This window comes from Pezoporus wallicus, unplaced genomic scaffold (assembly GCF_028554395.1).
Source record: "Pezoporus wallicus isolate ANWC-B61680 ecotype Strahan unplaced genomic scaffold, APGP_CSIRO_Pwel_v1 scaffold_3294, whole genome shotgun sequence".
Classification (NCBI taxonomy): domain Eukaryota; kingdom Metazoa; phylum Chordata; class Aves; order Psittaciformes; family Psittacidae; genus Pezoporus; species Pezoporus wallicus.
The window spans coordinates 3,877,160-3,902,055 of NW_026635478.1; the positions used below are offsets into that span (position 1 = coordinate 3,877,160).

The 24,896-nt window shown below is 40.2% G+C and overlaps 2 protein-coding genes across 3 annotated transcripts in view; both read right to left on the reverse strand.

Annotated features, from left to right (window-relative positions):
- Positions 1-630: 630 nt before the first annotated feature.
- Positions 631-11,572, reverse strand: LOC130608178 (C-type lectin domain family 5 member A-like). Its single transcript, XM_057425921.1, has 8 exons — positions 11,001-11,572; positions 9,784-9,852; positions 7,818-7,907; positions 3,776-3,847; positions 2,986-3,057; positions 2,740-2,882; positions 1,973-2,082; positions 631-1,361 (listed from the first exon to the last, which is right to left on the reverse strand). The coding sequence occupies exons 1-8, from the start codon at positions 11,080-11,082 to the stop codon at positions 1,214-1,216; spliced, it is 786 nt and encodes a 261-aa protein (XP_057281904.1). The 5' UTR covers positions 11,083-11,572; the 3' UTR covers positions 631-1,213.
- An 11,791-nt stretch (positions 11,573-23,363) lies between these two features.
- DYRK4 (dual specificity tyrosine phosphorylation regulated kinase 4) overlaps positions 23,364-24,896 on the reverse strand; it is a 28,746-nt gene continuing 27,213 nt past the window's right edge. For both annotated transcript variants that reach the window (XM_057425934.1, XM_057425944.1), the window contains exons 13-14: positions 24,298-24,443; positions 23,364-23,859 (exon numbers count right to left, since the gene is read on the reverse strand). In XM_057425934.1, coding sequence (XP_057281917.1) covers positions 23,612-23,859; positions 24,298-24,443 — 394 coding nt within the window. In that variant the 3' untranslated portion in view covers positions 23,364-23,611. The remainder of the gene's footprint in view (positions 23,860-24,297; positions 24,444-24,896) is intronic.

Sequence of the window (24,896 nt, forward strand, 5' to 3'; positions counted from 1 at the left end):
ACGTCACTGCCACTCCATCAAGGAATTTGCAGATCTTTCTCCATCCTGCAAATGGAGAGAGCCATGAATGGTGCCATTTGAAGCAGAAATGATTCTGCCTCCATGGAGACAATAAGAGTGATAATCCTCGGAGTCACAAAAGCCTCAGGGTCCCAGGAGCTGCTGAGACACAGTGGAAGAGCTTTGGTAATATTCACCATTTGCTGGTCACATCTCTGCTCTACCGATACCACCCGTTTCCACTGTTGGCTCTAACTTCTCTGTGCAGGAAGAACCGTCATGCATAATTTTCTCCTTAGATCATTATCCAAGAAAAACAGGATAATCCAAATGTATTGTCATTCTCTGTAGGTCACTCTCATACTTCTCACCAGCTTCTTCACAGATAATTGTTTTTTGATTTGACTATTTTCTGTCCAATTGAGCTATTATTGTGATTGTGTTTTTCAGGCTTTGGTGGTTTCTAATGCTCTTCATCCTGTGCCCTTCCCCAGCAAGGCTCACTTTAAATCTGATAAACTTTCCCTCACCTACATAGGACTGGTGGTGATTTTATGCACAGAGCTGTGGTGAAGGTTCATTTCTGGATGTTCTGGTGAATCGCATTTTAGCCTTGGCATTTTAGGTTTGGTATCCAGTGTGTTTTTTAACAAAGACAGTTTTTTACAGAGTAAGGTTTATACACACACACTTTTGACTTTGTCCTGTCAATTATATCTATGACACATGGCAATGAGTGTGGTTGCACTTTTCTTCAGGATCCAAAATACACATATGTGCTAACCTTCACTTGTGGCTGCAGGGAGGACTAGTGCACATCAAGGCTTTGAAGTGTCTCCTCGTTCATAAGCGGGGCTCTGAATGTATGGGTGCATATGCGTGTGTCTATAAGAGACAGGATCTGTCTGTGATCACACCTATCCCTAAGGCTGGACTCATATCATGTAACAGTGGCTGCCTGAAACTTGGGCATCTGGTATAAGGAAGTCACCCAGGCTCCTAATGTGTGAAAATGCCCTTCTAGAGGGGAACCCATCCAGTCTTAGACACACATCTTGGGAAAGAATGTGCTATGCTTGGCAGGGTGTCTAGAGGGATCCTTTAAGAGTCCCTTTGACTAGATATTTAGACAGCTAGAGATAAATGACACAAATACCATCTGCCATTCCTACAGAAATCTGGGGATCACATTGCTGCTTGGATCTCTTCTTTTTTAGCTCTCCTTCTGGCTTTCTGAAATATCTGCAGCTTTTTCGCACATATTTTGTGTTGATAAGGATCCACTGCAAGGTGCAGTTTCTACTTTGCCATATCCAATGACAGTGCAGAAATAGTCAGTAAAGTCTCCTCCTATACAAAACCTGAACAGGGAGAGAAAGCCAGATTTAGTTGCATTCCTGACCTAGCTGAACTCAATGCAGTCATATCACTTCCGTGAAAGGCAGAGTGGCACCTGGCCTTGCTGCTAAGCTGTATTATTGTCAGTGGGATTAGAGGCTGCCTTGCTGGACTCTCACTCCCATTCCCTAATATTCTTCCCCAGACCTCAACAAAAGTATATGGGCTATGCTTTCCTATCTGGAGACCTTCCCCTTCTTTGGCAGCCTCCATTCAGTGGTGCTGACATTACACTTCCTTGCCCCTTCCTTTCTTCACTGAATTCAATCTAATCAGATTCCTCCTTACTCACCAGAACTACAGCTGTGTTCTCTCTTGCCATCCTGATGTGACATGCCTGTGTTCCCACATGACTTACAGGCTCCCTTTGACTTGTCACAGGGATGTGCTGAAGCACCTGAATCAAAAGGACTCAGGTTGCTGCAGATTACGGTCCCTGACCTCACTTGTACTCCCTGTTGTTTGGTCTGGATTTTGTTTGGAGGTTTTTTGTATTGGTTTGGTTTGTTTGTGTGTTTTTATGTTTTACTTTTTGCAGACATTGCATCACAGAGACTTGCTGAAAAAGGCTTACATGTCTGAGCTAAGTTCCGTGTTGTTAATCCACTTCCACTTCTTCTCACTGTGAGAGTATGTGAGACCAAGTAAGTAGTAACTACTTCTAGATTGTTTGTAGAGAAAATTCTAGAAAGGAAACAAAGAATAATAATACATTAAAATTATGTTGTTTTCACCAGAGGTGCAGAGAAAGCTTAGTGCTAAATAACCAACGTTGCAAGTACACCATGCATCCAGCCACACATCTCTTTGCACGGCTTTAGGTGCTAAATTTTTCCAATTTATTCTCATTTCTCTTCCTGGGGATTCTTAGGAATAGAATAAAAAGAATAATACACCTGTGATACCATTTAAACTATATGCTATAGTTAGCCATGTATGACCTGATACCTGGAGATAACTTTTCTATTCTGATTGTGGTAGGAAAGCCTTTTCAGTTTTTGTCAAAAAAAGACTCTCACAAATAAGTGTCTGCTTGTATGTCTTGGTTTGTTTGCTAAATCTCTTTAAAACATAAGTCATCTAGGCAGAGAGTTTAGTCCTTCCCATGGGAGCATGCTTGCAGAGGGAAGCTCCCAGGTGCAAGAATTGAACCACCAAGATGCATCTTACTGTGAAGGTGTTTGCTGCCATATAGGGGTGCTTGGTGTATGCAGCTAGCAGTGGATTATAGATGTGCAAAGGCATCTAACATGAGAAGGCAGACATCTAACATGAGAATACGCAAGTGTAACCCATTATCCCTTTGGCATACAGGTCAAACCCCATGAATTTTGATCTTACCAGTTCGTCCTTGTTGTCAATGATAACCAGGTCAGCCTTCATGTCAGTACATTCTTTACGGGAGTCATTCCAATTGGCTTTATTCTGCCTTTGAGAAAAGAAGTAGCATTTTCCCCCATTTTTTTCCCAGTGTTTGGGGCAGCCTGCAGGAGGGAAGAACAGCTGTGAAAAACTCCATGTTCACACTAACAAAAGGATCCCAACAGAAAAGAAAGGCAAGAGAGTGAGTTGCAGCCAGAGAAGTACCTTTGTGTTTCTGCTTTTGATTTTCACCATACCACCCGGGATCCTTGCCATTCTCTGTAGTTAATTCCAGCCCTAGGCATAAGTCAAAGAAGTAGAATCACAGATAACGTTATCCAGCCTTTAAAGTATTTGCTGAGGAGGTAAAGAGAAATGGCCAGGTCAAAAAGCAGCTTTAAGTTTTCAAAAGTCCTATTTGCCTGCTGCAAAATATGGCAATAGTGATATTACTAAAAGAAAGAACATTTCTCTCCATTGCCAGGCAGGGTACCAGGAGGAACAGAGAATGAGGCCTGGAAAGGGTGATATCATTCAGGGAGACAGGGACTGCTTGATATAGTTTTGTTGGTTATCCAGCAGCTCCTAAACAGCAAAAGGGAATTGTACTTAGTTAAAATGCTAAAAATGGAGAGGTGCTTGAGAAGCAGTACGTGCATCATGTTCATGAAAATGGTGGGATATCAAAGGGATTGTTATATTTTTGTGTGTTCACCTAGCCATCAGCTCCTCTGTGCTAGCATGAGAGAGTAATCAGTTCTTACCTCTGAAAAAGTAATGCAGTGCTGACCAAGCACTACTTTTAAAGAATATGAAGATATGAAAAGTCTCTGGCCTTGAGAGCTTATCCTATGAGCGTACATGATAAGGTGGTTTGTTCCTGAGATGTCAAATTCTTTGTTTGTTCTTCTGAACAAAATCTGGACACATACGTTCCCCCAGTGCCTCCACCCCCTTAAAAGACAATTGAACAGACTTCTGGAAACTGTCTTTTGAATGGCAGAGTATTACCTACCTAGTGCATGTGCATCTTCACAGGTGATGGAGAAGGTTTTTGAGTCAGCTGGTCTGCTTGCGGTTGGATGATCTGGAAATAAGAATGCGATTTCTGCTTTGAATGTCTGACCATCTTGCCCTACACTCTCAGGGCTCTTCTGGACCTCTTTTACTACCACCATCACCCCATACAGAATGCCTTCTCCTCATGTTTTTCCTCCTCCAATGGAGGATTTCAAGGACCACCAGAGACTCCAAACTGAGCAGTGATATATATGAATCTCAATTTTAGTACAAAGGAATAATCAGCTTCTTCCGTAAGCCTAGAGCCAGACAGTGGGTGGCAACAGGAAGGAAGGAAGTATGAAATAACAGCATTATCTGGGGAAATGACTACACTTGTTTTCCCAGAAAACAGAGCCACTGGACCAGATTCCTTTGTTCTGTAATTTTGCTCAGGTTTCCTAGCATCTGATCAGATCTAGGTTTTTCTATTGTCCTCTCTTTCTTTATATTATTAACTCTAATAAATTGCATTTTAAATAATACCCTACAGAGCCTGTGTGCTTTTCTTTTTTCTTTCTAAGTGGGATAGTAACAAGCTGGCATCTCCTGGTGCAAAACAGTTGTTGAATACTCTTTCACAAATTGCTGGTGTATGAATTGTGAGAGCTACTATGGTCTTCAAGAACACATTGCCTAGGAAAACCTACATTTCTTAATCTACATTTCTTTCCCAATAGCAAGCAAGAACCAGACTTTCAAAGTTGTGAGAGAAAAAGCTTCACTGTAGCACCTAAAACCAAATGCTGACAATGTATAATACCGGTTTTACATTTACAATTCAAAGATCAAAGTTGATCAGTAAAAGTCTAATTTTGCAGAGACTAACTTGCATGATTTGCCCTCTTCCTTTTAGGGATTAACTTCAAATATATTGCTGTAGGAGTAGTTGAGTCTTAGATACCACTATTAAAAAACCCAACAAAACCAAAACTAAACGAAAAAAACCAAGGAAAGATGTATGTCTGAACATTAGAAAACAAAGGTTCTTGAAGTTCTGGTATATAGAATTACATCCAAACCTGTATACAGAGATACCCACAATAAAGTACGCATTATATTTTACGAAGTATTAACACTGATTGTAATAATGAATTTAAAGCTGAGGATTGAAAAGTTGAAGACACAATCACCTGTTTTGGAAGAGGGGGGAATCAGAATTTATTCTTCAGTAAAAGTTCTCAAAACCATTGTATGAACCAATGTCAGGACCATTTCATCTTAGAAGATGAAGAAGCTGGGTTTTGCACATTGCCTGATTCTGTGGGTGGAAGCTTGAAGTACTGCTTATAAAGGTGACCTGAAGACTTTAGTGTATAATAGTACCAAATATTGGTACTAGAACTACCTAACATAATTCAAAATCATTAATTTATGTGAAAAAATCAAAATGAATGCATACTGGTATGCACTGCAAAAAATAACACCATCACACTGATTCTCCTACTGAATGGAAATCAGTTTAAAACACATAAGTGGTAGATTGAGATTGTTCCTGGAATATTGTCAACTTTAACTCTGAAATCTGCTGTATCAGACAGCACCGTTATTGAAAATGGTTCAAAGGCGCCAAAAACTAACAAAGCAATAATGTGTTATTTTCTAATTGGGGCAACTTAATACTGAACTTTATCATGCTTTGGCCATACACTAGTTGTGAACATTTAGGCTTTCTTTGCTCTTTACTGAACTCCTAGAGCAATAATGGAAAATAAACCAGAAGAATAGGTTTGAAAGTGTATGTTTTCCATGCATACATGCATTTATATGCATATATCTTGAGGCTAGATATCAACTCCTGGTTTAAGAAAAGAGCAAAATTTAAGTCATATGAAAGAGTATTTCAAAGTCAGACCTATCTGTTATTGGAAGACCAGCTCATGAACTGCAGGGCTAATTTTTTACTTACCAGCAGATAACTTTTCTTTCAAGAAAAAATAAAAAAACATGATACTACTATAAAAATCATAAAAATTTCTGCTCATGTTCCATTGAGTAAGACTGTTGTCATTTTCATTAACAGAAATGGAAAATGCCTTCTGGCCTGCAGAGCTCTTGTAAAATGGAGCAATATCAAGAGGTGACAGTTTAGTTCATTTGAACAAGCTGTTCATCAATAACGGTATATTTGGCAAAACTAAACCATATGGAAAACTCATCTAAAAGAAAAACTTGGAAACAAACCACTCAACCTGGCAACAATTTTTATTTGGAGTACAAGTAAAAACTATATGCTACTGAAATGAAAAACTAATTTGCTTTAGTTTCTCAAGTTTTATCTAGATCTCAAGTTTCTTAGGATTATTTTTTTCAGTTCCCTGGGGCTGTACTGAACCCAACAAAGTAACTATAACTGAAGCCATACCTGAATCAGAGTCTAGTGGCTCCTCATTCAACTCCTGATTAAAAGTCTTATTAAATGGTGGTAATTTCACCTTATGATATTGTTAGGATTTTTTTGTTATATTATTTTGCCCTTCCTGTGCTATTTTGCATTTTATAAAGGTCACAGCACTATTAGACATCTCTCCTTTACTTTTTGCCTTGAAAAACAGTTACCTCCCCCAGCCCTATTTTTAAAGTTCCATGGATCAAAGGTTTTGTCATGTCTTCAAGAAGAGTTTCTCCGTATGCATCCAGAGTAGGTGGTAAACTCTGGGACTTGAATGTGATTGACTGTGGAAACCTCTTTAAGCTTGCTTAACTATTAAAGGATGAAAAGAAACAAGCAACCACATCTGAAATTTAAAAACATTTCCTTGAAAATATTCAAAGGAATGTACCATGTGGCTCTATTAAAATTTGTTGGTGTTTTGTTTTTTTTCCTCTCTAATGGAGATAAGAATGCTTGCTTTCTAAAAAAAAAAACAGTTTTTTATGTAGTTCAAAGATAGTTGTGAACTCAGTGATATATATGCAGAGGGGCCTAGCACTAAGCTTTTATTAGAGTGAGGTGCAAATAAATTCTTTTAAGTTGTGACTTAGCTACCTCTTTCAAATGAGTGAGCTTTTATTCATATTTATGTAAAGATTTTTGGTGTTATGGATGTGATGGTGACATGTTACAAAGTCATCACCTTAAAATATTCTCACAAATAGCAATCATAATACTAATAGGCATTATCTAATCTTGACTTGTTTCTTCAAAACATTTGAATAATAAATAATAAATTATTTACTGTTGTCCTGGGTTCAGCAGTAGCAGTCATTTTTCTCCTTCTTAGTAGCTGGTGCAGTGCTGTGTTTTTGACTTTCAGCCTGGGAACAGCACTGATAACACCAGTGTTTTTAGTTGTTGCCAAGTAATGTTTACTCTGACCAAGGACCTTCTCAGTCTCATGCTCTGCCAGGGAGGAGGGGAAGCTGGGAGGAAGCAGAGACAGGACACCTGACCCAAACTAGCCAAAGGGGTATTCCATACCACAGCACATCATGCACAGGATGTAAACTAGGGGCAGTTACCCGGAAGAGCTAGATCACTGCTTAGTCAGGCTGGGTATCGGTCGGCGGGTGGTGAGCGGGTGTATTCTCTTCCCTTGTTATTTCCTTTATCATTATTATAATTGGTGGTAGCAGCAGTGGTTTGTGTTATACCTTAGTTACTGGGGTGCTCTTATCTCAACCCGTGGGAGTTACATTCTTTTGATTCTCCTCCCCATCCCTCCAGGAGCTGTTGGGGAGAAAGGAGGGGGGGGGGGCGGAGTGAGAGAGAAGCTGCATGATTCTGAGTTGCTGGCTGGGCTTAAACCATGACAACTGTCTGAACATCATCAAGTTTTTTAATTGTGTTTTGGCTTTTTTCTTTTGGAGTTTTAAACTTCCAAACCACTTGACTCTTTATGGATTTCCTCTTACAGCCATGGTTGGCTAAGAACGACTGCCTTGTACCTTCAGACTGGCCTTCTGTTGCTGCTGGCTTTGGATGGCATTACTCAGATGTCAGTTGGTGGGTGAGGGTCAAAATTAATTGCAGTTATTACATTTTTAGTAGGACTTACACATGAGTATCAGACACACTGCTAAGACCAATAGGAGGATTATCACAGCAACCAATACAGCAACGCATGTTCTGGAGCAACAGCTTTTACCTACAGATAGACAGAAAAAAGACAAAGATTAGGGAAACAACTGGAAAAGGAACCTTTTGTCTTCATTCAAAGATGCCATTTCCAGGCTCACAGTGAGAGAACTCTTAAGTTAGACAGAGCGCTTTGATGCTGTCCCTTCACATGTTTGTTCTTCTTGTGATAGTTAGACTGTGGACACATATTTTTCCATCACAGACATTCAACCTGAACCCTTCTGCCATTGCTTACAATACTTTGATATATTCTGCTACACTTGATACTGGAGTTAAGTGCTCACCGGGATCCTTATCTGCCCTCTCAAAATACTATGAAAGCAAAGCCCAATCTGACTACCAGAAAAAGGTTCTGCCATGTTATACTCCTGAAAAAAAGCAAATTTTTCAGAGAAGTGAACTGTCTCCTCTTTTTGTTTTTACTGTTTATGGACTTTTGTTTAGGATTTAGTTCAAGAGGGTCCTTGCAATACTCATTAGTCTCTCAACTCAGTGGATACTGGCTGGGTGTTATAGAGCACAGGCAGGTCCAAGAGAGGACAGATAATTTGTTTTGTAGGCCAGTGGGTGGTAGGCTGTCTAGGAAGCATTCAGAAGATGAGGTCATAGTAGAGAAGCTAAATTAATCCCTTATAGCAGAGTTTCTGAGTAAGAACTGGGTAGATCTTCCATTTCAGGGCAGTTCCTTGTGAGAAGCTGCATGAACTGGAAGATGTATGGCCCAAATAAAAGGATAAGCTAAAAAATTTGAAGAGACATTAGGTGTGAGATAGCTGGGTTGCTAAACCGTTTTGTAACCTCAGTCTTAAAGCTATCATCTCTGCACCCAGGGACTGGAATTTAGCAGATCTAATGTGCATTGAAAATAAAAAACAGATGGATGTTCTAGAGGAGATCTGTGAACTTAGGTCAGCTGTCCTGACCACACAGTCACAGAGTCATTTAGGTTGGAAGTCATCTTTCCAGATCATCTAGTCCAAGCAGTGTCAACTACAGCAGGTTGTCCAGGACCATGCACAGTCAGGTTTTGAATATATCCTAGGATGAACATTCTACAGCCTCCCACTTTAGGAATCATTCAGAAGGCAAATGAACAAAACACAGGATGTTTTGTCTACCACATGGTTTTATAAAATCATGATTTGCCTCTATTTTTAATGGTGAATGCAATTCTACTGCCAGTATGGGAAAAGATTCAGAGAAGGGAAGCAGTAAATGATGGTGCAGGCTAGGGTTCTGCAGTATGGAAAAGAGATAACCAGAAAGAAGCTATGTCAGAGTTATATAAAATCCTGTGTGTCATTTGGACCTTTGATATTCTATGGCTGCTTACTGTATCTTTCATGGAACGTCAGCTGAAACTAATAGAAGTCAAGTTCAGAGTGAAAAAATCAGATGTTTCTTCATGTGGTATTAAAAAGAGCTATGGATCCCCTCATCAAAGGACACTGTAGGAATCTGGGCTGTGTATAAAACCAAGGGGAGATTGGGCAAGTTTGTAGAAGAGATATCCACTGAGGGTGCATAAACAGAAATACACCTGCCTTGGGAAGTCCCTGACTACATGAGCAAGTATTATAGGAAGGTATTGTGTACACCCACCCTCTTCTTACTCATCTCTAGTTGTTCACGTATGCCTGCTGTGGTTTCTTGGTCTGGCCTAGAATTTCTGTGTGTTCCTATACCAGTGAACCCGTAAGTGTTTCATTGCATATAACACAACACATGAACAGCCCCCTGCTCTGGCTATGTAAAGCAGACATCTGTTTCTTCCTGTCTCCCATAAGGTTTCATATCACTGCATTTTTTTGAAAATAAGGACCAACATCCTCTCCTCTCAGTGTTTAAATTCATATAAACTTAGTAGACAGCTAAAAACTCACCAGATGACGTGTAGCTAACTGCAGCGCTTCTGTCTAGGGACTGCACTTTCACTTCTGCATATGTTGAATCTAAAACCAGGCAAAAATAACAGAGAAAACCAAGGAACAACTTAAATGGAGCAAAAATGACTGAAGTTACGAGAAATGCTATACACATCGCATCAACTGATATATGCGACTGTGTTTGGCTATGCTTGAATAACATATTTCTCCATTGCATTCACAGCTAAGAGGACTTGCTATAGGCAGAAACAGATCTGATTTGTCTTCAGTGCAAACAGCAACAGAGGGGACATGGGTACCTGCACACATATTTTAAAAGGAAGTGAAGAAAAATGTGTAAGGTTGACTGTTTGTCTTATTCACATCCATACGTATGTGGTGAGATTGGCTACAACATCAAAGCAGACCTGGAAGCTGCAGATCATGCTAAATTTCAAGGGGTTAATGATAAGATGGTGTGAAAAGAGAAAACTGTTCTAACATCTGCAGATAAAAAATACAAATAGAAACTACTGTTTGTGTCAGAGATGGTGAAGTTAAAAATGAAGAAAAAATAAAATGAAACACAAAGTGTATGAAGTCTGTTATTTTAGGTTGTAACTTCATGCAGATGTAGCAAAGCCAGTGCAAAATTTTATGCAATAATTCTTAGCTCATTAAAGCAAAATCAGTTTTATGTTAGAATTTTGCAGAGTCATTTATACTAAATCAAGCTAAATCTGCCCATGAAACATTTTATGCTTGATTTATTAAACATGTAGTTTATACAGACAAAGCCAGTAGAAAAAAAGAAACCCTGGGGCAATGCCTGCCATGCTCAGCAAGCAGGAACAAGCTGTGCATGAAACTGCTTCAAACAACAGAAACATTAGGCATTCGATCTCCTAATCAGTTTGCTGCAGGAATCAGTTTGGTGCCTGAGACCACACCTGGTTCAGGACAAGCTGGCATTCAACTGTGGAATAATCTCCCAGACTGATAGAAACTACTCGTAATATCGCATAAGAAGCTCTCCCTCACATGTGTACCTTAACAAACAAAAATTAGACCCTATAACAATCCCCTTTTTGGGGGTAAAAGACCTGGATGGACCCCCCACCTGTGCATTTTTCACAGCACTGGCCCTCATATTTTCTTAGTCCTGTTTGAGGCTTTGGTGTTCCACAAAAGGCTGAGGAATACAAAGAAAGCTCAATTCAGACCAATTTACCTACCTTGGACATCTGTGACCTTCTGTAGTTTGGGCCGGGTTGATTCAGTCAAGTTCAAGTCAGCATAAATGAGGCTTTCTGACATTCTTGTTCCCCCTTTACTTTCTTCCTTCTCGCTGCTGATTTTAAAATGGTCCCCTGAACTGAGGACAGCTCATAGCCTTCTCCCCCATCTAACTTTCAGGAAGTAGTTCTTTCCTCTTTTAGTCATGCAGAAATCAGTGACAAGCAAGGAAGCCTACTTCTAACTGGTCTTTTTATAGCAGGCTGTTAAATGTAAAGTTGTGGATTGATGTGGTCATCTCTGTTGACAAGTGTTTCTGCCTTTAGTAGTGTTAGAGTCCAGAAGACAGTGCTCTCAAAAGCAGACACCTGAAAGCATGACATATTTGCCCCGATCCGTAGAGAAATGTATTCAGTGCTGCTGAAACAGGACCCTGCCATGCTTTGTGGCTCTTCATTTGTCTGCAGCTCTTTTAAACCAGAACCAAGCTGACTTGCTGTGGCCTGAGGAACGTGGGGTTTGTGCAGCTCAGGAACAGGTTCTTCTCCTCTGTAGGTATTTGCCCTGATGGCAAATGGGAATTCATAAAATGGTATTGATCCAGCCTGTTTCAGGAAGTAAAAAGGGTGCTTAACATGCAAAGAGAGCAACTAGAATAGGTTAGTCTGGAGAAGACAAGCTGTAGGCTTTCCAGGTGTTTAATTCCCACATGACTAATGCTTTCATAGAGCAGGAGACAGTAGCTATGTGGACATTGTGCTGTGAATCATTGTTGGAGGAAATATCCTAGCTCATAGCATCATTTGAAAATGCCAGATTTAGTTTTTGTGCTGATGGGAGATGTAATTGGCCAGGAAAAACCTCATCCTCCAGCCTAATTTGCTGGTTGACAGCAGGATCAACAGGGAGTCAGCAGTGTGCCCTGGCAGCCAAGAGGGCAAACTGCATCCTAGGGTGCATCAAAACACAGTAGAACCAGCCAGCCAAAAGAAGTGATCATCTTGCTGTTTCAGCATTGGTGCTGCCTCACCTTGACTGATGTGTGCAGTTTTGTGCCTGTTGCACCCCAGCTGGCAACTAAGGTATTCACAGTTGTGTGTTCACTCCTTTCCTGTGGGGTGGAGGGGAGAACTGGAGATGTGAAAGTAAAAAAACTCATGGGTTGAGGCAAAGACAGTTTAACGGGTAAAGCAAAAGCCGTGCAATGAAGCAAAGCAAAGCAAAGCATTAGTTCACTAATTCCCAACACAAGCAGGGGGTCCATCGTGCATAATGGTTGCTTAGGAAGAGAAAACACCCTAATTCTGAATTGTCTGCCACTTACTGCTTCTTCTCCCCAGCTTTATATTGCAGAGCATGACTTCATACAGTATGGAAATCAGTTGGGGTCAGCTGTCCCAGCTGTGTCCCCTCCCAACTTCTTGACACTTCGAGCCTGCTCACTGGTGGGTGGGGTGAGAAGCAGAAAAGGCCTCAACACTGTGTAAGCACTGCTTAGCAATGACTAAAACATCCCCATGTTATCAACACTGTTTTCAGCACAAATCAAAACATTGTCCCGTACTAGCTACTATGAAGAAAATAAACTGTATCTCAGCCAACACCGGCCCAGGGCCCCACAATTTAAGAAGGATGTGAAGGTCCTGTAATGTGTCCAGAGCAACAAAGCTGGTGGAAGGGCTGGAAGGCATGTCCTGTGAGGAGCAGCCAAAGGGCTCTGGGTTTGTCTGGTTTGAAGGAGGCTGAGGGAGAACCTCATTGCTCTCTACAGCTTCCTGAGGAGGGAAAGTGGTGAGAAAGGTGCTGGTCTCTCCTCCTGGGATCCCAATAGCATGAGCAGCAATACTGTGAGTTTCCTTCTCTTACCTGTATCGAGCAGCTTTCACTCCTCTGCCAGACAGGTGGGTGTGAAGCAAGCAGGCAAAGACATGAAGGTCTGGAGCCAGCATCCCATTCATCTGCAATTCTAAATGAAGTGGGTCAGATCCTGGCAGACAGAGCATAGCACTGTGCTTTACACCTGCACATCAAGTCAAAAACTTGGTGAAACTTGTTTAAACATCATCTTAACATTGTTTTTTAAAAGCAGGTTTAAGACCATTTCCTTATGTGAGTCACTACTGATTGAAGGATTGCTCTGGTTAGCCTTTCTGAACATTGCTCTTCTGGCTTTGTGTACTCTGGGATAGATACCTCATGCTGGGTACTGTAAGCATATCTTGGTATCAGCTGTGTATAAAACAAAGACAAGACACAGGTGAGATAGAAGTTAAACATAAAGATACATGGACTAAAAGAATGAGCAGATAATAAAAAGAGTAAAAGTAGAAATTGTAAGACACTATCAGTGGGCCATGAAAAGAACCACCAAAACATAAACCTTAGAAGGTTCAAAGAAAAACTTTGAAAATGGATGAAAAGAAAAAGAAGATTATTGCAGGTCTCGTAAGAGGGAGCAAACCTATGGATGGGTTGTATGAGAGGGATTGTGGGATTGTGTAAAATTTAAGGGATATTCTGAGTGGATTGTGGGAATGTGAAAAAAAATGTTACCAGACACTTAGGTAAGAGGTCAAAGGGAGGGAAGGAGATAAACAAACATGGGAAGACTGGGAGACAAAAAGGACAGTTCGGTGTACCTAAGCTGATTGTTGGTCAGTATGTTTGTCTGACCAAACCTGATCACTGCAAGCTAGACTATCTTATTAAATTCTGTTCCTAACTATTTTCTGGGTGAGTATGCTCACTATGCTATGTATATGTGTGTGTTTGTGGTTTTGGGGTGGGATGATCCATTAGGGAGCTTCAACGAGGGCCTTTTATATAGATATTCTTATCAATTTCAAAGGACTTTCAATATAGAAAATTCTGGAAAATGTTCTCAAAGATACCAATAGGTAACATGGTTCTGAGCTAACTACACTCAGACATCAGACTTATAGCAACATTTCTTCAGGTGTGATGTACAGAAAGAAAAAGGTACTCAAAGCTGGAAACCAGACAGAGCTTATCTCCATGCAAGCCAGACAAATTAGCTGGCTTATCCCAGTGGCAGTGATGGACAAACAGAATGCTCCCAAATTAATACTAAAATGCTGTAAAAGACAGGCTCGTATATGTGATTGAAGGAGCAAGCCTGGAGCAAGTCTGTCCTGTCCTATTTTTCCTCAGTTGTGAGAAGCCTGCAAATTTACCTTGTAGATAATGGTGTTTCTGCTCGACAGTGGGATAAAAGTATAGGCATATATGGTTTCTTCAACCGGAACAGCAAAATGGAAAAGAAACACACATGGGTTACCTGAAGGTTCCCCTGGCAACTCAATAATGTGCACAGGGAATTGGAGAAGCCAGAGGCAGCCAGTGCACACAGAATGAGACCCAAAACAGTGGGGGACATGGGGGAAGGGAAGAGGAAAGATGATGCTTTAACCAAAGAACTGCTTGGGGTTTGGTTAAAATGGGTGAGAGGATTAAAGGGTCAAGAAGATGAAACTGTATTCTGTGGAAGGGCAAACTCATTTGTCAGCTCCACAAGGTCTTAAATTCTTTTTCTTTTAGATTTTTCTGTTTGTTTGTTTGTGGGGTTTTGTGTGGTGTTTGGTTTGTTTTGTTTTGGTTTCCCAAAAGGGAACTGCATTACTAATTTTCCTGTTGTAAGATGAACTGAGTGAACTGAAATCATCCATCCAGTTATTGAACATTTTTAATTGCTGGTTTTCTGGAGTCACAGGCACAGCACATGATAGCATTAATCCCACAAATATATACATAAAAATAGCATCCCTCTTTACTATGGAATATTGCCCACACTAATCAGCTGATTCTGCTGCAGCTTGGGTGAGTGCTGACTGTGTGGGCTGGTGCTGTTTAAAGAAAGAAGTTGTTAATGCAATACCACCTGGAATTGGTACTTTTGAACTCCATTTGACAAGAATAGGCCATGTATCATGAGATGATGCTAATGGGGGGCTCCAGCTTTCCTGATAAAAATCCATAAATCTGACACAGATGCTGCATAAGTTAATACTGCAGGCAGCACGCACTGTAGTGTGTATTAAATATTCTGAGCTATTACTCAAAGACTTGTCAAGAGCAGGTAAATGCATACCCATTGTTTCTCTTCTCTGTGACATTGTGTAGTTCCCACAAGACTAGGATGCGAAGCAGCAAATATCTTCAGTATATTATAGATATTTTTAAATGGGGCTGTATGGACGAGACAATAGACCTGTATACGTATATGCTGAGTCAATAATTATATTGCAGTTCAGAAACACCACAGTCTGTGTGTCTGTGTTTGACTTCCCTTGGTCAAGGGAACAGGCAATACCTCACAGCTTTTCCTAAGAAATAAGCCCTTTACCCACACATAGCAAGCCTTCCATTCCCACTCCATTCCTGGCATTACTCTTGCCAGCTCTATTTGCATGTTTCCAAGATCAGTCACGTCCATCTTTTGAACATCATGGGCATGATCGATTTTGAAAAGAAAGGCAAAAGAAGGGTAAATTTTTAACATGCCAAGTTCTTGTCCAATACTTACATTGTCCAACCTCCGGTCATAGGTGAAGAATATTTTGGGATCAGTTGAGTCAGATGGGCCTTTGTACCTCATCAAGAAAAGGGACTTGGAAAATCTTTGTCCTTTAAAGAATTGGACTGTGTCTTCAGTGCCAAATGCAGTAATGAGGCATGCTGCTCTCCTTACATGATGGGGCAGATCCAGGAGGATCATTGAGTTCATTTGTGCTCTACAGTAGCTACTAACAGGGAATCAGTGGACTACAGTTTTGTTAGCTTTTTATGTAAGTCATCATAGCACTATATCATAGAATCACAGAATGGTAATTACTTGTAAAAATTGCCAAAACCACATTAACAATATATGAACTGCATCTGCTTGCTCTAAGTTATGAAAAGATCTATAGCACCACTGTACAGCTCCCACACGTAGAACAGTATCCAGATACTCACTGTCTGAATATTTAAACATAAAGCGGTGCAGGTGTGAAATACCTGTTGCACTGTCTCATTAAAAGATCCAAATTCAAAGATAAGTAGTCTGCAAATGAGCTATTTTGAAATAAATAAAATATTTAAAGTTAAGTATACTTTATGAAAGAGGAAGGCAATAAACAGCTGGGGAAAAAAACACCTTTGCGAAAACAAGCCTTTTTCACTAGTTTTTCACCCATTGGATATTACTCAGACAATGACTTTGTTATGGTTGTAGTAAAGAGAAATATTAAAACAAAAACGAAGGATGTGAGAGAGAGGGCTAGAAGGAAGAATGTAAATGGAAAACCCCACTCAAACTTCATACACAGTAACTCGCATGGTTTTCCCTTCAGACTGCTCCAAGGGTTCCGTGGATGTGCTTTGCAGCCTACTGAGCAAATGTGGATTTTTGTGGTCATTAATGTGCTTGTATACTGGAATGTCCCCAGACCTAAATAATTGGGAGATATTTTCTGACATGTAAAAGATTTGAAAAAACCTGAAACTTTTGTGGACCAAAATTATTTCCTGATATAAATAAAGAGTTTCAGCTACCAATGAAGAAAAACATTGAAAATGTTAAATATCTCTTCTGAAACTAATAGAATATTTAATATTTTTGAAACAAAATATTTCTATTTTTATTTCATGATGTTCTTTTCAGATAAATTAACTGCTTCTCTTTTACCTCAAATCACTTTAAAAAAAATCATTGTTACAAAACTAAAGAATAAGTGTTTCTTCTAAATCGATCGTATTTTTTTCCCCATAGTCATTCACAGCCAAAAATTCCCTGTTTGTGTCACAATCACAAAAAAGACTTCTAAACTGGGTATTTCAAGAACAGTTTTGCAACCAGCTAAAGGCCACGATTAAGGCGAGCTACCTCACCCAAAGCTTCCCCATTTCAGATGAACTCTGACACATTGCATGAAAACCACTTTTTACAGTTGTGTAAAAAAGGAACTGAAAACATCCGAATGAAATAAAGCCACTGTGACTTACAAACACTTCATCAGTGTAAACTTTCTTTCTGTATCTGGATAACATTAGACTGCCTATTTCTTTTTCACTAATAAAAACCCCCAAATAACATCCTTTTCTTTGAAATTTAACACCCACAGTGGTACTTCGTTCTTCTAAACTCCAGCTGTTTTAACATCAGACGTCTATCCTTAGTGGTTGCTTTACAGACAATGGAAGAAACAGCAAGTTCCAAGAATGTCCTATTCTATTCCTATGGGAGACATTTAAGACCATCAGGAAGAAGCAACCTTTGGAGGTGTACATGTCTCTACTTAATGCAGAGGAAACCAAGTAAACTGACCTTTGAAGAGCTTCAGTGAGGGAAAACATGGGTGTTTCACATCTGAATCCTGTCTGAACTGACCTGTGGTTTAGATGAATCAGAAGTTACACTTCCGCAACATTTTCTAGCTTTGTGGTAGGTGATTGCTTCAGCCATATCTAATTTGTTCTGGCTGTGGTTTTGACTTGCAGATGGGAACAGTTTATTTACTTAAGCAACATCATCTAGTGCTATCTGGGATACCACAGGGTATCTCAGATAGCTGCATGGGGCTAGCAGGCAAGACACAGGACCTGCAGAAGACCTGGCTTCTTCTAGACTGTCAGAGGCCATGCCAACTAAGGTTTTCAAATGGCCTCAGACACTCATCTTTAGCCAGTTGAGCCCATTTGTTTTCAAGCTAATATACTTGGAGCATGATCTTTTGCAAAGGGGGATGCAAAGAAAGTGTTTACAGCTTACAGAGAAGTAGATGCTGGCATTTGGGAAGACACCTGCTATCACAATGTCATATCCAGGCAATTCTCCATGAGGGCTGAATCCAAATGCCATCCAGCCAGTTGTATGGACCTGCAGCTCAAATGTCATCGGCTCCTGTTCATCATGGTCCTGGTAGAGGTAGACCATGTTTGAAGGATCCCGGAAGGTGGAGGAATGCCGCAGTGGAGACGCAGACTGGCCAGAACAAAAACATGGGAGGAACAAGCAGAAGAGCATACCCTGGATTCTTGAGAACTGCCATCATCAACAGGACCACTGGAGTTTCTGAGTCTTGCCAACACCTTGGACAGTTACTGTGTTACAAGTGGCCCAGTTTATATGGAAGCTCATGAAGCTGGGCCTGTTGCCAAAAAGGAGGAGTGCGAACCGACTGTTCTATATCCAATTTAATACGTAGGAAAGATCAACACTTTACATAATATGCCCTGGCACGCTGCCTCAGTGAAACCATGCCATATACATCTTAAAACATTTCAATAGCTCTTTTGTACTGCAGAACCAAAAAAACCCAACAAGGCATGTACCTCCCACCCAGTACTTCCTCAGGGTGGGTGAATGCTGGCTCTTCTCACCAGGGAAAAAAGGCTCTTCTGACTAACTTTCCTTTGTGTTGAAATGAACCCCGACTATGTCATCCTATTGTCTGGTGTGATGATTATTGGCAAGTTTTTGTTGGAAATGGGCTGGTGAGTCTTACAGCCATGGTTTATCAGAGGAAGCTGCTGTGGCACATGAAAATAGGGACTGTAGTGGAATGGTAGAATAGGAAAAATGCTTTTGCATGCATTATGCCTTGGTGGGAGTGAGTGGAAAGAGAAAAGGCATCATTTGTTCCCTGCTTAAGACCTTTTGGTGTAATGATATGAAAAACAGCCTCCATAGGTTTCCAACTGGTTCTGCCAGGAAGTGCCTTGTGCATTTCTTCTCTGATTTGTTCAGTTGCCTAATCCACTGTAGCCCAGTGACTATAGTGGCTGTAGGCATAGCCCAGGTATGTCAGTTTTGAATGACGTGGTAGTTCATTCCTATTTACTTGCTAGGAAAGCCTAGAAAAGCCCATTTGTATTAGTCTGCTGAGACAAGTGCTTGCAGAACAGATAAATAACAGAGAAGAAGGGATATCTAATCTCATTTTCAGGGACAAAGCTTAAACAGATCAGATTGCATACAGATTGCTTGAATCCCAGGTTATGTTGTGGACAGCAAGTGTATTTGTGGTTTGTTTTGTGAATTATGTTAGTACAATGAAAACATTTCAAATTTTCTCTGCTCCTGAGAGTCCCAAAACACTGTTCTGGGAGAACTAGATGGCTGAGGGATATGGTAATGCAAAGGACAGCACAGGGATATCAAAACTGACGGACTCAGCCAATCCGTGGAGAGAACCAAAGGCAGTTAATGATACAGGGGGGAGAGAAAGGGGGAAGAGAATCTGCATGCCTGCATTAGGGTGCTTTGCAGAGCTGATGGCATGAGAAATTTTCACCATTGTTACTTCTTCATTCTTTTAAGCAGAAAACCTCTCTCTCACAAGGTGGGGGGAGAGTGAGATTAGGGGATGCAATTGAGACACTGCTGGAAGACATGCGTTTCGGAGGATTACAAGGAGGGATTGTTTAGCTGTGTGACAAAGATTAGACCTGCATGGCTTCTTTGATAGAGCAGGATGTGGTGATTGCATGCCACTGCTGAGGGGCGTGGGAGAGATATCCAGGAGCAGGAAGATACCACAGATTGACAGTGAGCAACATGCCAAAGAAGATTATATAATTATGGGTGACCTGAGTAGAGGAAAGAAGATAAAAACTGCTTCCTTTAAAAATGTAAGTGCTTATACAGGAACCAAAAATGAAGAGAAAGAGGAGAGTCAGAACCACAGGGTGCAACAGCACTGTTGAGGGTCTGCCTCAGGCAGCAGACATAGAAAGAAGGGGAAAGCAGTGATGCTTCACTGAGTTTTCTCTTTGGAGATTATGATGATGTACCACAAAGTCAAGAAGAATGAAAATGCTGTGCCCAGTACTCTTTTGAAATGACCATGAAGGCTCCGGTGCTGAGATTTTTTGCTGGCAGCACACACATCCCTGACACACAGACAACTCCAACTGCCATGTCTCCCCAGTCCAACAGCTCCCTGTTGCAGTGCAGGGTAGGAAGCATGGGATTCCTGTTATAACCAGTTGAAGCAACATGCGTATTTCATGTCACAGTATTTGACCTTCTGTTGAGGTTATTTAACACTTTTGTTTGTTCTTTTAGGCCAATTTTAGCAAAATAATTTAAAAAAAAACCAAAAAAAAAAAAAACCAAAAAAAATCTCACAGACTCTTGCTTTGTTAATGGGGAAAGAAATGCAACCTGCACCTCAAAGACCAAAGGCTGTCAAAAGTGGATATCCAGGGATTTATTTAGGTCGCTTTCACGATCAGTGGCAGAGGAAGCCTAGACTAACTTAGACCAAACAACTGTTTTTTACAGTGACTTAAGTGACATGGAATAAATCCAAAATGCAGCATTTCTATACCATTTAAATGCCTTCTCATTTGTTAGTATAAAGCTAGTCACTCATTTCAAAACGTTCAGTTTTGAACTTAGTTTGAAAAACCTCTTGCTGAAGATGAGCTATAAGACTTTTAGGGAAGAATTAAGTTTGAGAAAAATGCATAGATATATAGAGGGCTAAATAAATACACGTGCATCCCTATCCATGAGCTGTCACTGGAGCCCTGAATAAGGAGACATAATTCAGTTGTCCACACATAGGCGTCTATATTTGAGATGCCTTCTTGTATTTCACCTGCCCTCACCTGCTGCTCCAGGAAGGCACAGTTTTCCTGCTGTACCTGTCTCATCTCTGTCAGCTCTGTGTGGATATCCTCAGTCAATAGGCCATCTAAAATAGCTGTTAGTGCATATAAGAAGAGTTAAGATCCCCATGGTCTTGTCTGGGCTCTGGCAGTGACTGTGTATTTGACTCACAGCAATTGTACTTAAGGCAGCCTCTTAGCGAGGGTGGTGACATACAATTATTGCAAAGTTAATTCAGATCCAGAAAGACAGCAGGGTTAGGAGTACGTTCTATCATTATTTTTTTAAAGACAAAGTTTTCTTAATGAGGTTTCAAAAACAGAAGAGGTATAACAGCTTGTTCAATGAGGCTTTGTGTTTGCACAGCTTTATTTCCTAAAGATTTGTGTCTCACGTCCTGTAAATACCCGCTGTTGCAATAGTACTGGTTCCAGCAACTTCTCAAAGGATTCTTCTCAACCTTCTTCGAAGGCTGTTGTCTACAGCACATAGATGAACATGCTACCTGTTCTGATAGATCTCCTTGTTTCTGCAGAGGAATGTGAAAGCAGTGATGACATCTGAGGGATAGGTCTTTCTGCTAAGTAATTTCAATTTATTCCTGTCATATCCGAAAAAAAAGTCAACACTTATCTGAGAGAACCCTTATTAGGAAAGATTTTGAAGACAGAAATCGCTGTGGAGGCTGAAGAACCTAAAAAAAACCCAGCAGGTCAGAAAGGAGGAGAAGACAGGAAAAACATGGCAGTCAGCTACAGTAAAATGCCATCTGTCTGTCTTCTGTGAATAGAAGGATAATCTAACTGAACTGTGGTCTCAGGTGGCTTTGTCACTTTTCCCTCAACATTGAATGCCTTGAAAAACCCATCAGCATATGCCATGAGGAGTAATATGATGCTGCTTACTACAAAAAGCTATTGAAATTTATTAACTGTGAAGAAAATGTGGCTGCAGCACACAAGCCCATACACCAAATGAGGTTTAGAGCTTCATTAAGACTAGGCAATACTATCAATAACAACCTGGTATAATCAACCCCAAACTTTGCCTCTGAAGTACAGCAGACAAATACACAAATGCCTAATTCTAAGACAGGTATTTTAACTTGGAGCAGTCTAAGCAGTCAAGTGAAGGTACCACAACAGAGAAGAAGAATGAGCAGCAACTGAATCAAAACAGTACAAATTATAGTTGCAAGGGTATAAGAATATGGCTTTTTATATTATGTGGTATCAGGATAAGTATTTTTGCTGTTCTTAGTCCACATCGAACCCTTGCACTTAAGCATAAATCCTTTGCTTCTTATCTTTTCTGTGACTTGTAACAAAGAGTCAAAGTATTTTCTAAATATCTGCAAAAACCTATCTGAATATTCATTAAAACTGATGAGTTTGACTCTTTCATTCAGCTCTGACGTGGGGTGGGAATTCTCTGAGAAGTATGAGAAGGGCTTGGCCCACGTTCTACAAGATGCTCACTCACCCTGGGTATTCTGTTCCATCACCTAAATGCCACCACAAGAGAGAACTCACTTCTCCCAGTACATCATTCTGGTGATGAATGGGAGCATTTTATAGTCTCTCAGCTTCAAAGGAGTCTCTCTGAAGCCAGAGATACAGACAATTCTGGTGTTACAAGTTGTCCTGCTTGTCAGTAGTGTCTGCATCACAGTAGGGTGATATTTGTCTGCCAAAATACCCTTATAATTGACTACTCAATTACACTCAGTAATGGTCCACTGCCCTCCTTGGGTCACTCATCTTCCAGGTGTTTCTTCATGAGTTCCAGGATTTGCCTGAAGCCAAGAGAATTCTTGTGATGCATTGTGCAGCCCATATTTTCTGAGGCTACTGTTACCGTCAACTTTCTATTCAGTAGGAGAACACACTTGCTATAGGCCTTTTGTTGTGCTGTCACCTCTGTACCCTGTCAGATGGCTTGTTTACTCACTGTTACATTAGAACTGTATGAGGACCATTTTCATATCCTTTGGGCTTTCCTTTTGCACAAAGAGCCTGTGGAGTTTGCTGTTATGGTGACTTAACACCTACGAACGCTTGTTTCTCTTGGGACTACTGCAATATTACTGCTACAGTAGCAGCTGCGTTTCATAGAACAATTTCCTCATTATTTCCTTTTAAACTGCGATACCATCCATGAGCCACAGTAAAATGTGTCACAGTGAGATGGATGCTTTACAAATGCAGTGAAAAGACAGAGTTAAATGTTTAAACTAATTAAACATATAAAACACAGAAGTCATACAAATCTGGGTTTTTTTTTCAGAGTTAAGTTAAATTTCCCATGGAAGACAATTTTCCTGAATCAAAACAGCTTGCTTTAATCCATCCTTCTTGTTGCTATGAATACTGAGTGGAGTCTCTGCAGCAGCGGGCCCAGAATACCACTCTTCTTTGCTGCTGCTAAAGAGCTAAAGAACATAATTTGCATTTCTAAATGCTTCTTCTGCTAAGAAGGTGTGACAGCAGTTTCCATCTAGTGCTTCACTATAAAGAAGAAGGAGATAGAGGAGGAAAGTGAAGATGCTGTGTTTGATTTATCTTCTTCTTTTTTTTTTTTAATATAGAAGTAAATCCAGTAATCCTATCCATGAATTATTGCTGATTTATGCTGAAGTAAGTGAAAGGATTCAGATTGTTCAGGCAATGCATTCTTTCATTTAGATCCAGGAAACCTAAAATTCAGAAGTCTATTATAACATCAAGAATAAGCCACTCTCCACCTCTACAGTCTCCATTTTATTGCTGCTGGTTGTGAAGAATCTCGGATTACAAGGATATAGATAAGAAAAAGAAATGGTTTTCAAATTCCATTTTGCTTGCCTGGACTATTTGAGGGTAAAATGAACATTAAATATACTTACAATGTGCACAGCCCATGTACAGACAGATACAGCTTATATTCCTGAGTACAAATAATACCTACAAAATATAACAGGTATGCAACTGAACTAATCATCACTTGTGCAGTGTATTACTTAATCGGTGGGAAAAAAAGAGAATGTTTTGGAAGAACTGTTTCACCACTGTGTTCTACTTGATTACTGTTTACAGGCTTTTCCGTTTGCGTTTCCAAATGTTTCTCTGGAAGAACATGTTTCCTTGTGTTCTGCAAATCATTTTCTATTGTGCCTGCAGAGGGCACAGTAGGAGTCAGTCTTTCAGCCAGTTCACTTTCCACTTCAGTTTCCACTTTGTCAGCCATCTCTTTCCAGATATTTTCTGTAATAGGAAATAAATACAGTGATAAGGTAAGACTGCAGGCTCTTAGCAGCAGGTAAACACGACTGTCACAAATTCACAAAAGAAAAAACAGTTGAAAATTTTCTCTGGGTCTTACAACTAGCACTGGTGCATTCTTTTCCTCTGAAAGTGAAGTGCATTATAGTGGGGTGTCAGATACCATTGTTATTTTGCTGTCAGCAGGGAGGAGATCTTTCTATGTAAATCTTTGGGACTGCCAGACTCCTTGCTGGCAGCTGCTATAAAACGTAAGTAATGCATTTCTACAGAAGTGAGAAAGAGTGGCTCTAACCACCACATTCCAGTGACCATCCATTATCTGCACACTGTGTACTATCACCTCACCTTACTTCACATTTAAAGAAATACCAAACACTGATATAAATGCACTTAGTTCTCCAGGTAGCACATGCTTACGAATATTCTCTTTTTTCTTTTCCAGTGTAGGGAAAGAGACATCACTCAGCACTCTTGAATTCTGTTTTGCTCTGTATATTTTTGGTTCCTGGATCCACGCATGCTTCATTGCTTCATCGGGAGTCATGCGCAGGGCAGGTTCCCACCTTAAATCCGTGGTAGACAAATAATTATTGAACTATTTATGACAGAAAATTAATTTAAGCCAAAAGATTCAGTATTATCTTCTGAAAGTCCGGTCATGAGAATATTTCTGAAACAGATTTTTAGCTGAAAACTAAGAAAAATCGTATGTGATCTCTTCCATCCTTCAAAACTTTTTATTTTCTCCAGCACTGTGTGCTTTGCTGATCAACCTTTCTGCAGCATCAAATCATTTTTAATACACAGTTCAAGGTGTTAATAGGGTAGAGACCCTACTGAATATTTGTTTCATGGTTTTCACATTCTGTCAATGCAAACTCCAAGAAAGACAACATAAATGAGACATGGGATAACTCACTAGAAGATACGTCTTCCCTAATTTAGCTGCACTGAAACTACTCTAGAGACTTAGTGTAACAAAACTCACGTGAGATCTTATTATGGAAATTAAAGGT

Bases quoted from the DNA above. Each gene is read 5' to 3' on its own strand.
- LOC130608178 (XM_057425921.1), bottom strand. From the start codon at position 11,082: ATGTCAGAAAGCCTCATTTATGCTGACTTGAACTTGACTGAATCAACC. The intron at 9,853-11,000 runs GTAGGTAAATTG...GCCTGGTTTTAG, and splicing joins GAAGGTCACAGATGTCCAAG to ATTCAACATATGCAGAAGTG. The intron at 1,362-1,972 runs GTAAGCCTTTTT...CTCCCTGTTCAG, and splicing joins ACGGAACTTAGCTCAGACAT to GTTTTGTATAGGAGGAGACT.